The following is a 13,529-nucleotide window of genomic DNA, read 5'->3' as shown; positions in this document are numbered from 1 at the left end:
GAAGCCTGATGAACCGAACCACTAATTTTTCTGATGATACCAACAGATTTCATCACTTTGCTACAGACAAATTCAATGTGATCTTTCTAGGATAAATTTTCATCAATTAGAACTCTGAGGAATCTAGTGGATGTGACTAGTTCCATTTCATTCCCAGTTATTGAGATTCTGCCTCTTTCTTTATTTTGGGATTTTTTAAGTTCGATTTTTTTAAACATTTGAAGATAAATAGTTTATCTGGAACCATTCAGAAACTGTGGCTATGCCTGAGTTGGCTACTTTAATTAGTGAGTCAAGATTCTTGTGTGATAAAATCTAATTGGTATCATCAGCAAAGAGAGAAGGGGAAGTGCGGTAGAAGACCCAGCAGCGAGGTCATTGATATAGATTACAAATAACAAAGGTCCAATTATCGAACCCTTTGGCCCGCCACAGGATATCTTGGCTCTGGTAGATGCACATCAGTTTGCATAAACAAATTGTTCCCTGTTGGTGGACTCATCTCAGTACCTAATGGCAGTCAGGCTACATCTGGCGAGCACATGGAGGGCTGTGCTGCCCCCCAAAGAAATGCCACCCCGCACCATGACTGACCCACCGCCAAACCAGTCATGCTGGAGGATGTTGCAGGCAGCAGAATGTTCTCCACGGCGTCTCCAGACTCTGTCATGTCTGTCACGTGCTCAGTGTGAACCTGCTTTCATCTGTGAAAAGCACAGGGCGCCACTGGCGAATTTGCCAATCTTGGTGTTCTCTGGCAAATGCCAAACGTCCTGCACGGTGTTGGGCTGTAAGCACAACCCCCACCTGTGGATGTCGGTCCCTCATACCACCTTCATGGAGTCTGTTTCTGACCGTTTGAGCAGACACATGCACATTTGTGGCCTGCTGGAGGTCATTTTGCAGGGCTCTGGCAGTGCTCCTCCTGCTCCTCCTTGCACAAAGGCGGAGGTAGCGGTCCTGCAGCCTCCTCCACGTCTCCTGATGTACTGGCCTGTCTCCTGGTAGCGCCTCCATGCTCTGGACACTATGCTGACAGACACAGCAAACCTTCTTGCCACAGCTCGCATTGATGTGTCATCCTGGATGAGCTGCACTACCTGAGCCACGCTTTGGATAAATCCAAAAAGATGCCAAGAGTGTATTCATTGTTCAGGGCTATAAATATTGTATAAACTAATTGCAAAAGAGCCATATCTGTGGAATAGTTTTTACCAAAACCATATTGGTGCTCATACAGAATACAGTGTTGAATTACATGTTTCAATATTCTTCAGGATTTTAGAAAAACATGGTAGTACAGATATTGGGTGATAATTTGTAAAGATCTTGGATACCCAGATATCTAGAGGGGTATAACTTTGGTAATTTTAAAATCTTCAGGAACAATACCAGTTTCATAGATTTGGTGAAGATATACAGTACCAGTCAAAGGTTTCAACACACCTTCTCATTCCAGAGTTTTTCTTTCTTTTTACTTTTTTCTACATTGTAGAATAATAGTGAAGACATCAGAACTATGAAATAACACATATGGAATCATGTAGTAACCAAAAAAGTGTTAAACAAATCAATATATATTGACATTTCAAATTCTTCAAAGTAGCCACCCTTTGCCTTGATGACAGCTTTGCACACGCTTGGCATTCCCTCAACCAGCTTAATGAGGAATGCTTTTCCAACAGTCTTGAAGGAGTTCCCACATATGCTGAGCACTTGTTGGCTTCTTTTCCTTCACTCTGTGGTCCAACCCATCCCAACCCATCTCAATTGGGTTGAGGTCGGGTGATTCGGGAGGCCAGGTCTTCTGATGCAGTACTCAATCACTCTCCTTCTTGGTAAAATAGCCCTTACACAGCCTAGAGGTGTGTTGGGTCATTGTTCTGTTGAAAAACAAATAATAGTCCCACTAAGTGCATACCAGATGCGATGGCATATCGCTGCAGAATGCTGTTGTAGCCATGCTGGTTAAAGTGTGCCTTGAATTCTAATTCAATCACCGACAGTGTCATCAGCAAAGCACACCCACACCATCACACCTCCTCCATGCTTTACAGTGGGAACCACACATGCAGAGATAATCCGTTCACCCACACACGTATTATAAAGACACGGAGGTTGGAACCAAAAATCTCCAAATTGGACTCCAGACCAAAGGACACATTTCCACTGGTCAAATGTCCATTACTCATGTTTCTTGGCCCAAGCAAGTCTCTACTTATTATTGGTGTCCTTTAGTAGTGGTTTCTTTGCAGCAATTCAACCATGAAGGCATGATTCACAAAGTCTCCTCTGAACAGTTGATGTTGAGATGTGTCTGTTACTTGAACTCTGTGATGCATTTATTTGGGATTCCATTTCTGAGGCTGGTAACTCTAATGAGCTTATCCTCTGCAGCTTCCTTTCCTGTGGCGGTCCTCATGAGAGCCAGTTTCATCTTAGTGCTTGATGGTTTTTGCGACTGCACTTGAAGAAACTTTCAAAGTTATTGAAATGTTCCGTATTGACTGACCTTCAAGTCTTAAAGTAATGATGGACTGTCATTTCTCTTTGCTTATTTGAGCTGTTCTTGCCATAATATGGGCTTGGTCTTTTACCAGATTGGGCTATCCTCTGTGTACCACCCCTACCTTAACACAACTAATTGGCTCAAACACATTAAGAGGAAATGAAATCCCACACACACTTCAAATTTAAGAAGGCACATCTGTTAATCGAAACCTGTCATCAAGGCAAAGGGTGGCAATTTGAAGAATATAAAATATGTTCTGATTTGTTTAACACTTTTTTGCCTACTACATGATTCCATGTGTGTTATTTCATAGTTTTGATGTCTTTATTATAATTCTACTATGTAAAAATGAAAGAAAAACCCTTCAATGAGTAGGTGATCTAAAACTTTTGACCGGTACTGTGTGTGTATATAAAATCAGCAAAAAAGGAAACGTCCCTTTTTCAGGACCCTGTCTTTCAAAGATAATTCTGTAGTGAAAACAATACAGAAACTCGTAACGCACGGAGGAACAAACTCAGTTCCGAAACTTAACTACACGTGCGTAATAGCGAAAACAATAAACATCAAAGATAATCGAGCGCAAATACACACAAGCTTAATCCTGCACGAACTAAGGCAGGCAACAGGTGCCCTATATACACACAGAAATAAACACAAATGAAACCAGGTGTGAAAAGGAACACAGACAAAACAACCAGAAAGGGAAAAAGGGATCGGTGGCGGCTAGTAAACCGGGGACGCTGAGCGCTGAGCGCCGCCCGAACAGGGAGAGGAGTTACCTTTGTCGTGACAACATGTCTGTGGAACTTGTTCAGTTTATGTCTCAGTTGTTGAATATTGTTATGTTCATATAAATATTTACACATGTTAAGTTTGCTGAAAATAAACGCAGTTAACAGTGAGAGGACGTTCCTTTTTTTGCTGGGTTTATATACACTACCATTCAAAAGTTTGGGGTCACTTAGAAATGTCCTTTAAAAAAAACAAAAAACAAAACACTTTTTTTGTCTATTAAAATAACATCAAATTAATCAAAAATAGTGTAGACATGTTCCAATGGCACGTTGTGTTAGCTAATCAAAGTTTAGCATTTTAAAAGGCTAATTGGAATCATTGGAAAACCCTTTTGCGGCCTCCCGGGTGGTTAAGGGCGCTGTACTGCAGCGCCAGCTGTGCCACAAGAGACTCTGGGTTCACGCCCAGGCTCTTTCGTAACCGGCTGCGACCGGGGGGTCCTTGGGGCGACGCACAATTGTCCTAGTGCCGTCCGGGTTAGGGAGGGGTTGGCCGGTAGGGATATCCTTGTCTCATCGCTCACCAGCGACTCCTGTGGCAGGCCGGGCACAGTGCACGCTAACCAAGGTTGCCAGGTGCACGGTGTTTCCTCCGACACATTGGTGCGGCTGGCTTCCGGGTTGGATGCGCGCTGTGTTAAGAAGCAGTGCGGCTTGGTTGGGTTGTGTATCGGCGGACGCATGACTTTCAACCTTCGTCTCTCCCGAGCCCGTACGGCAGTTGTAGCGATGAGACAAGATAGTAACTACTAAAACAATTGGATACCATGAAATTGGGGTAAAATTAAAAATAAAATGTAAAAAAAACTTTTGCAATTATGTTAGCACAGCTGAAAACTGTTGTCCTGATTAAAGAAGCAATAAAATTGGAGGAGGGACGAGTTGAGTATCTGGAGCGTCGGCATTCGTGGGTTCGATTACAGGCTCAAAATGTCCAGAAACGAGTTTCTTCTGAAACTTTTCAGTCTATTTTGTTTTGTTCTGAAAAATGAAGGCTAGCTGAATGAAGGCTAGCTTCATCAAATAGTACCTGCAAATCACCAGTCTCAACGTCAACAGTGAAGAGGCGACTCAAGGATGCTGGCCTTCTAGGCAGAGTTCCTCTCTCTCTTTTTATTGACCAGTCTGAGATATGGCTTTTTCTTTGCAACTACTGTTATTGCAAATTAAACATCACAAATCACCAAGAAAAACAGTTACATTCCTCCACAAATATGTCCCCAATCAATACTTTAAATCCCCGAACGGCACCAGAGAGAAATGACAAAAGGATAGAGAGAGGTAATGGGCAGTCCATCATGGGACTACCATCATGGGACTTTTATTCAATGTTTTATTCTGTGTTTCAGCATTCAACCCACATAATGCGTAGTGCATTTATTGCTTACATTTTTTTTGAAAACCAGGATTATTTTTTAATAATGATACTGAAGCGACCTCAAAAACCACTATTCGCGCAGCACTAGTACGCACCATTGTCTCTCTTTCTCTCCTCTCTCTTTCACCATATCTACCTCAATGTAGAATGATTTCTCTCCTCTCTCTTTCACCATATCTACCTCACTGTAGAATGATTTCTCTCCTCTCTCTTTCACCATATCTACCTCACTGTAGAATGATTTCTCTCTTCTCCAGGCTACGCCCCCGTAACAGGCATGTGCCATACAGTCCGGAGCTGCACGCTGAACCATGAGGATGGATTCTCCTCTGCCTTCGTTGTCGCCCACGAGACCGGACATGTGTAAATTCTGATTATCTGTGTGTGTGTGTGTGTGTGTGTGTTTACACGGGGGCGGTTCAAGGTTCCATAGTGTGGGAATAGAATGTTTCCCATAATCTATTCAGTGGTTTTGTGTTCAGACGGCTCCTCTGTGATCTGACATTAGCATCAACCACCTTTCAGAGACAGGCCCATCTATTCTACAGCCTCTCCTCTATTATGATATTACATCATGTCCTGCCTCCTCCCAAATTACGTCACTGACATAACATCCATAGAGCGGCAGGCCATGGAGCGGCAGGCCATAGGGAACCCAGAGGAGCTGGAGAGGTAGTGGGGAGCTGGAGGGGTAGTGGGGAACCCAGAGGGGCTGGAGAGGTAGTGGGGAGCTGGAGAGGTAGTGGGGAACCCAGAGGGGCTGGAGAGGTAGTGGGGAGCTGGAGGGGTAGTGGGAACCCAGAGGGGCTGGAGAGGTAGTGGGGAGCTGGAGAGGTAGTGGGGAACCCAGAGGAGCTGGAGAGGTAGTGGGGAGCTGGAGGGGTAGTGGGGAACCCAGAGGGGCTGGAGAGGTAGTGGGGACACCAGAGGAGCTGGAGAGGTAGTGGGGACACCAGAGGAGCTGGAGAGGTAGTGGGGAACCCAGAAGAGCTGGAGAGGTAGTGGGGAGCTGGAGGGGTAGTGGGGAACCCAGAGGAGCTGGAGAGGTAGTGGGGAGCTGGAGAGGTAGTGGGGAACCCAGAGGAGCTGGAGAGGTAGTGGGGAGCTGGAGAGGTAGTGGGGAACCCAGAGGAGCTGGAGAGGTAGTGGGGAGCTGGAGGGGTAGTGGGGAACCCAGAGGAGCTGGAGAGGTAGTGGGGAGCTGGAGAGGTAGTGGGGAACCCAGAGGAGCTGGAGAGGTAGTGGGGAGCTGGAGAGGTAGTGGGGAACCCAGAGGGGCTGGAGAGGTAGTGGGGAGCTGGAGAGGTAGTGGGGAACCCATAGGAGCTGGAGAGGTAGTGGGGAGCTGGTGGGGTAGTGGGGAACCCAGAGGAGCTGGAGAGGTAGTGGGGAGCTGGAGAGGTAGTGGGGAACCCAGAGGAGCTGGAGAGGTAGTGGGGAGCTGGAGGGGTAGTGGGGAACCCAGAGGAGCTGGAGAGGTAGTGGGGAGCTGGAGAGGTAGTGGGGAACCCAGAGGAGCTGGAGAGGTAGTGGGGAGCTGGAGAGGTAGTGGGAACCCAGAGGGGCTGGAGAGGTAGTGGGGAGCTGGAGAGGTAGTGGGGAACCCAGAGGAGCTGGAGAGGTAGTGGGGAGCTGGAGAGGTAGTGGGGAACCCAGAGGAGCTGGAGAGGTAGTGGGGAGCTGGAGAGGTAGTGGGGAACCCAGAGGAGCTGGAGAGGTAGTGGGGAGCTGGAGAGGTAGTGGGGAACCCAGAGGAGCTGGAGAGGTAGTGGGGAGCTGGAGAGGTAGTGGGAACCCAGAGGAGCTGGAGAGGTAGTGGGGAACCCAGAGGAGCTGGAGAGGTAGTGGGGAACCCAGAGGAGCTGGAGAGGTAGTGGGGAGCTGGAGAGGTAGTGGGGAACCCAGAGGAGCTGGAGAGGTAGTGGGAGCTGGAGAGGTAGTGGGGAACCCAGAGGAGCTGGAGAGGTAGTGGGGAACCCAGAGGAGCTGGAGAGGTAGTGGGGAACCCAGAGGAGCTGGAGAGGTAGTGGGGAGCTGGAGAGGTAGTGGGGAACCCAGAGGAGCTGGAGAGGTAGTGGGGAGCTGGAGGGGTAGTGGGGAACCCAGAGGAGCTGGAGAGGTAGTGGGGAGCTGGAGAGTTAGTGGGGAACCCAGAGGGGCTGGAGAGGTAGTGGGGAGCTGGAGAGGTAGTGGAGAACCCAGAGGAGCTGGAGGGGTAGTGGGGACCCAGAGGGGCTGGAGAGGTAGTGGGGAACCCAGAGGGGCTGGAGAGGTAGTGGGGAGCTGGAGAGGTAGTGGGGAACCCAGAGGAGCTGGAGAGGTAGTGGGGAGCTGGAGGGGTAGTGGGGAACCCAGAGGAGCTGGAGAGGTAGTGGGGAGCTGGAGGGGTAGTGGGGAACCCAGAGGAGCTGGAGAGGTAGTGGGGAGCTGGAGGGGTAGTGGGGAACCCAGAGGGGCTGGAGAGGTAGTGGGGAGCTGGAGAGGTAGTGGGGAGCTGGAGAGGTAGTGGGGAACCCAGCTGGAGAGGTAGTGGGGAGCTGGAGAAGTAGTGGGGAACCCAGAGGAGCTGGAGAGGTAGTGGGGAGCTGGAGAAGTAGTGGGGAACCCAGAGGAGCTGGAGAGGTAGTGGGGAGCTGGAGGGTAGTGGGGAACCCAGAGGGCTGGAGAGGTAGTGGGGAGCTGGAGAGTTAGTGGGGAACCCAGAGGAGCTGGAGAGGTAGTGGGGAGCTGGAGAGGTAGTGGGGAACCCAGAGGAGCTGGAGAGGTAGTGGGGAGCTGGAGAGGTAGTGGGGAACCAAAGAGGAGCTGGAGAGGTAGTGGGGTGCTGGAGAGGTAGTGGGGAACCCTGGGGAGCTGGAGAGGTAGTGGGGAGCTGGAGAGGTAGTGGGGAACCCAGAGGAGCTGGAGAGGTAGTGGGGAGCTGGAGAGGTAGTGGGGAACCCAGAGGAGCTGGAGAGGTAGTGGGGAGCTGGAGAGGTAGTGGGGAACCAAAGAGGAGCTGGAGGTAGTGGGGAGCTGGAGAGGTAGTGGGGAACCCAGAGGAGCTGGAGAGGTAGTGGGGAACCCAGAGGAGCTGGAGAGGTAGTGGGGAGCTGGAGAGGTAGTGGGGAACCCAGAAGGCTTGGAAAGGAAGTGGTGAACTGGACAGGTAACATATTCTCTAAGTCAAATTAAATCTTATTAGGAATCAACGTCCATGACAACATCCCTAACTCTCTCTCTCTCTTTCTCTTTCTTGTGTGTGTAAAGGCTGGGTATGGAGCATGATGGTCAGGGTAATCGTTGTGGGGACGAGACAGCCATGGGGAGTGTGATGGCTCCACTGGTTCAAGCTGCCTTCCACCGATACCACTGGTCCATGTGTAGTGGACAGGAGCTCAAGAGATATATACAGTATGTTACCTTCTATTAACCTACTTTTACAAGTATTGTTACTTTACTAGTACGTTACATTTACTCTACCATTACTATTACTAATACTATTACTTTACTGTTACTAAAACAATACTATTACTAAAACAATACTATTACTTTACTGTTACTAAAACAAACACTACTACTATAACTTCACTGTTACTATAACTGATACTTTTACTATTGCTGTTATTATAACTAATACTATTACAACGACTTTACTGTTACTAAAACTAATACTATTACTTTACTGTTACTAAAACAATACTATTACTTTACTGTTACTAAAACTGATACTTTTACTATTGCTGTTATTATAACTAATACTATTACTATTACTTTACTGTTACTAAAACTAATACTATTACTTTACTGTTACTAAAACAATACTATTACTTTACTGTTACTAAAACTGATACTTTTACTATTGCTGTTATTATAACTAATACTATTACTATTACGTTACTGTTACTGAAACTAATACTATTACTTTACTGTTACTAAAACAATACTATTACTTTACTGTTACTAAAACTGATACTTTTACTATTGCTGTTATTATAACTAATACTATTACTATTACTTTACTGTTACTAAAACTAATACTATTACTTTACTGTTACTAAAACTAATACTATTACTTTACTGTTACTAAAACTGATACTTTTACTATTGCTGTTATTATAACTAATACTATCACTATTACTTTACTGTTACTGAAACTAATACTTTTACTTTACTGTTATTAAAACAATACTATTACTTTACTGTTACTAAAACTGATACTTTTACTATTGCTGTTATTATAACTAATACTATTATTTTACTGTTACTGAAACTAATACTATTACTTTACTGTTACTAAAACAGTACTATTACTTTACTATTACTAAAACTGATACTTTTACTATTGCTGTTATTATAACTAATACTATTACTTTACTGTTACTGAAACTAATACTATTACTTTACTGCTACTAAAACAATACTATTACTTTACTGCTACTAAAACAATACTATTACTTTACTGTTACTAAAACTAATATTATTACTTTTACTTTACTGTTACTAAAACTAATATTGTTACTAGTACCTTACTGTTACTAAAACAATACTATTACTATTGCTGTTATTAAAACTATTACTGTACGGGTGCTAAAGCTAATCATTTTACTATTACTATTATGTTACTAGTATTATTTCTTTACTATTACATCACTTTACTATTACTACAATATTATTATTAATATTACTATTAATAATACAAATAATATTACTTTACTATGACTATTACTAACCATATGTATTTACTACTACTATAAGTATTAGAATTGATATACTACTAAGTGCATTCATCTTAAGGTCAGACAACCACATATCACAGTTGTAGTAAGTTAGATTTTCCTCAAAACAGTTATCAGCAAATTCTGTGCTTGTAGGAAAAGTGCAAGACTACCATGGTACTGTACTCTACTAAGATTTTACAAATGACCACAATACTGTAGTCTTCTGAAAGTTTACAGTACTAACATGGGTCTGTACTCTACTGAGACTTTACAGACTACTGTGGTACTGTACCCTACTGAAAGTTTACAATACTAACATGGGACTGTACTCTATTGGGACTTTACAGTAGTACCATGGGACTGTGCTCTACTGAGACTTTAGACTAGTGTGGTACTGTACCCTACTAATAACCTCACACTCAACGTCAACAAAACTAAGGAGATGATTGTGGACTTCAGGAAACAGCAGAGGGAACACCCCCCCATCCACATCGATGGAACAGTAGTGGAGAGGGTAGCAAGTTTTAAGTTCCTCGGCATACACATCACAGACAAACTGAATTGGTCCACTCACACAGACAGCATCGTGAGGAAGGCGCAGCAGCGCCTCTTCAACCTCAGGAGGCTGAAGAAATTCGGCTTGTCACCAAAAGCACTCACAAACTTCTACAGATGCACAATCGAGAGCATCCTGGCGGGCTGTATCACCGCCTGGTATGGCAACTGCACCGCCCTCAACCGTAAGGCTCTCCAGAGGGTAGTGAGGTCTGCACAACGCATCACCGGGGGCAAATTACCTGCCCTCCAGGACACCTACACCACCCGATGCTACAGGAAGGCCATAAAGATCATCAAGGACATCAACCACCCGAGCCACTGCCTGTTCACCCCGCTGCCATCCAGAAGGCGAGGTCAGTACAGGTGCATCAAAGCTGGGACCGAGAGACTGAAAAACAGCTTCTATCTCAAGGCCATCAGACTGTTAAACAGCCACCACTAACATTGAGTGGCTACTGCCAACACACTGTCAATGACACTGACTCTACTCCAGCCACTTTAATCATGGGAATTGATGGGAAATGATGTAAATATATCGCTAGCCACTTTAAACAATGCTACCTTATATAATGTTACTTACCCTACATTGTTCATCTCATATGCATACGTTGATACTGTACTCTATATCATCGACTGCATCCTTATGTAATACATGTATCACTAGCCACTTTAACTATGCCACTTGGTTTACATACTTATCTCATATGTATATACTGTACTCGATATCATCTACTGTATCTTGCCTATGCTGCTCTGTACCATCACTCATTCATATATCCTTATGTACATATTCTTTATCCCCTTACACTGTGTATGACAGTAGTTTTTTTTGGAATTGTTAGTTAGATTACTTGCTCGTTATTACTGCATTGTCGGAACTAGAAGCACAAGCATTTCGCTACACTCGCATTAACATCTGCTAACCATGTGTATGTGACAAATAAAATTTGATTTGATTTGATTTACTGAAAGTTTGCAGTACTAACATGGGACTGTACTCTACTGAGACTTACAGTATTACCATTACAAGTCACCTCACAAGTCCTCAACTGGCAGCTTCATTAAATAGGACCCGCAAATCACCAGTCTCAACGTCAACAGTGAAGAAGCGACTCAAGGATGCTGGCCTTCTAGGCAGAGTTCCTCTGTCCAGTCTCAACGTCAATAGTGAAGAGGCGACTCCAGGATGCTGGCCTTCTAGACAGAGTTCCTCTGTCCAGTCTCAACGTCAATAGTGAAGAGGCGACTCCAGGATGCTGGCCTTCCAGGCAGAGTTCCTCTGTCCAGTCTCAACGTCAAGAGTGAAGAGGCGACTCCAGGATGCTGGCCTTCTAGACAGAGTTCCTCTGTCCAGTCTCAACGTCAACAGTGAAGAAGCGACTCAAGGATGCTGGCCTTCTAGGCAAAGTTCCTCTGTCCAGTTTGTGTTCTTTTGCCCATCTTATTCTTTTATCTTTATTGGCCAGTCTGAGATATGGCTTTTTCTTTGTAACTCTGCCTAGAGTGAAATGCTTACTGCCAAGCCCTTAACCAACAATGCTTTAAGAAGTTTTACTAAAAACAAGGATTAAGTAAAAAATATACAAGTAAAAATAAAAGTAACAAATAATTAAACATCAGCAGTAAAATAACAATAGCTAGGCTATATACAGGGGGTACCGGTACAGAGTCAATGTGCGGGGGCACCGGTTAATCGGGGTAATTGAGGTAATATGTACATGGAGGTAGAGTTAAAGTGACTATGCATAGATAATAAACGGAGAGTAGAAACTGCGTAAGAGAGGGGTCTGGGTAGCCCTTTGATTAGCTGTTCAGGTGTTATATGGCTTGGGGGTAGAAGCTGTTAAGAAGCCTCTTGAACCTAGACTTGCCGTGCGGTAGCAGAGAGGACAGTCTATGACTAGGGTGGCTGGAGTCTTTGGCAATTTTTAGGGCCTTCTGACACCGCCTGGTAGAGTGGTCCTGGATTCAGGAAGTTTTGCCCCAGTGATGTACTGGGCCATACTCACTACCCTCTGTAGTGCCTTGCGGTCGGAGGCCGAGCAATTGCCATACCAGGCAGTGATGCAACTGGATGCTCTCGATGGTGCAGCTGTAGAACCTTTTTTATGATCTGAGGACCCATGCCATATCTTTTTAGTCTCTCGAGGGGGAAAATATTTTTTCGTGCCCTCTTCACGACTGTCTTGGTGTGCTTGGACCATGTTAGTTTGTTGGTGATGTGGACGTCAACCTGCTCCACTACAGCCCCATCGATGAGAATGGGGATGTGCTCGGTCCTCCTTTTCCTGTAGTCCACAATCATCTCCTTTGTCCTGGCACCACACGACCAGGTCTCTGACCTCCTCCCTATAGGCTGTCTTGTCGTTGTCGGTGATCAGGCCTACCACTGTTGTGTCATTGGCAAACTTGATGGTGTTGTAGTCATGCCTGGCCATGCAGTCATGAGTGAACAGGGAGTACAGGAGAGGACTGAGCACACACCTCTGAGGGGCCCCAGTGTTGAGGATCAGCGCGGCGGATGTGTTGTTACCAACGCTTACCACCTGGGGGCGGCCCGTGAGGAAATCCAGGATCCAGTTTCAGAGGGAGGTGTTTTATCCCAGGGTCCTTAACTTAGTGATGAGCTTTGAGGGCACTATTGTGTTGAACGCTGAGCTGTAGTCAATGAATAGCATTCTCACATAGGTGTTCCTTTTGTCCAGGTGGGAAAGGGAGTGTTGAGTGCAATAGAGATTGCATCAGATTGCATCATATGTGGATCTTTTAGCATCTTTTGCATGGTGTCACCTGATCAATGGCTTTGTCCAATCATGGATACAGTCATTGGTAAAACCTAGCAGTATTACTTATTTATCTGAGAGGGAGGCAGATGTACAGCATTTTGCTAAAAAAACATGATCATTTGTCTCTCTGAAATTAATCCTATTCCAAACAAATACAAAGAGGGCACGACAAAGCCTATTTCCCCCTCAGGAACTAAAAAGATTTGCATGGGTCCTGAGATCCTCAAAAGGTTCTACAGCTGCAACATCACTGCCTGGTACAGCAACTGCTTTGGCCTTCGACTGCAAGGCACTACAGAGGGTAGTGCATACGGCCCAGTACATCACTGGGGCCAAGCTTCCTGCCATCTTGGACCTCTACACCAGGCGGTGTCAGAGGAAGGCCCTAAAAATGTTCAAAGACCCCAGCCACCCTAGTCATAGACTGTTCTCTCTGCTATCGCATGGCAAGTGGTACCGGAGTGCCAAGTCTAGGACCAAGAGGCTTCTCAACAGTTTTTACCCCCAAGTCATGAGACTCCTGAACAGGTAATCAAATGTCTACCTGGACTATTTGCATTGTGTGCCCCTCCCCCCAACCCCTCTTTTTACGCTGCTGCTACTCTATGTTTATCATATATGCATAGTCACTTTAACTATACATTCATGTACTTATGTACATACTACCTCAATTGGGCCGACCCACCGGTGCTGTTTTCATTATTTGACCTCACATTTTGCTTACTGTGCATCTTTGTTACCTTGTTCCAACACACATGGTTTCTGTTTCATAGTTGCAACAAAGGCACTCCACAAGTA

General features: G+C 45.4%; 1 protein-coding gene across 1 annotated transcript in view; it reads left to right on the top strand.

Moving 5' to 3' along the window:
* adamts3 (ADAM metallopeptidase with thrombospondin type 1 motif, 3) overlaps window positions 1-13,529 on the top strand; it is a 146,390-nt gene that overhangs the window by 51,028 nt on the left and 81,833 nt on the right. Inside the window, exons 8-9 of the mRNA XM_042331164.1 lie at window positions 4,945-5,050; window positions 7,937-8,080. Coding sequence (XP_042187098.1) covers window positions 4,945-5,050; window positions 7,937-8,080 — 250 coding nt within the window. The remainder of the gene's footprint in view (window positions 1-4,944; window positions 5,051-7,936; window positions 8,081-13,529) is intronic.

The sequence above is a fragment of the Oncorhynchus tshawytscha genome, linkage group LG12 (genome assembly GCF_018296145.1).
Source record: "Oncorhynchus tshawytscha isolate Ot180627B linkage group LG12, Otsh_v2.0, whole genome shotgun sequence".
NCBI lineage: Eukaryota > Metazoa > Chordata > Actinopteri > Salmoniformes > Salmonidae > Oncorhynchus > Oncorhynchus tshawytscha.
Note: the sequence above shows the minus strand (reverse complement) of the source record. Positions and strands in the feature narration are given on the sequence as shown.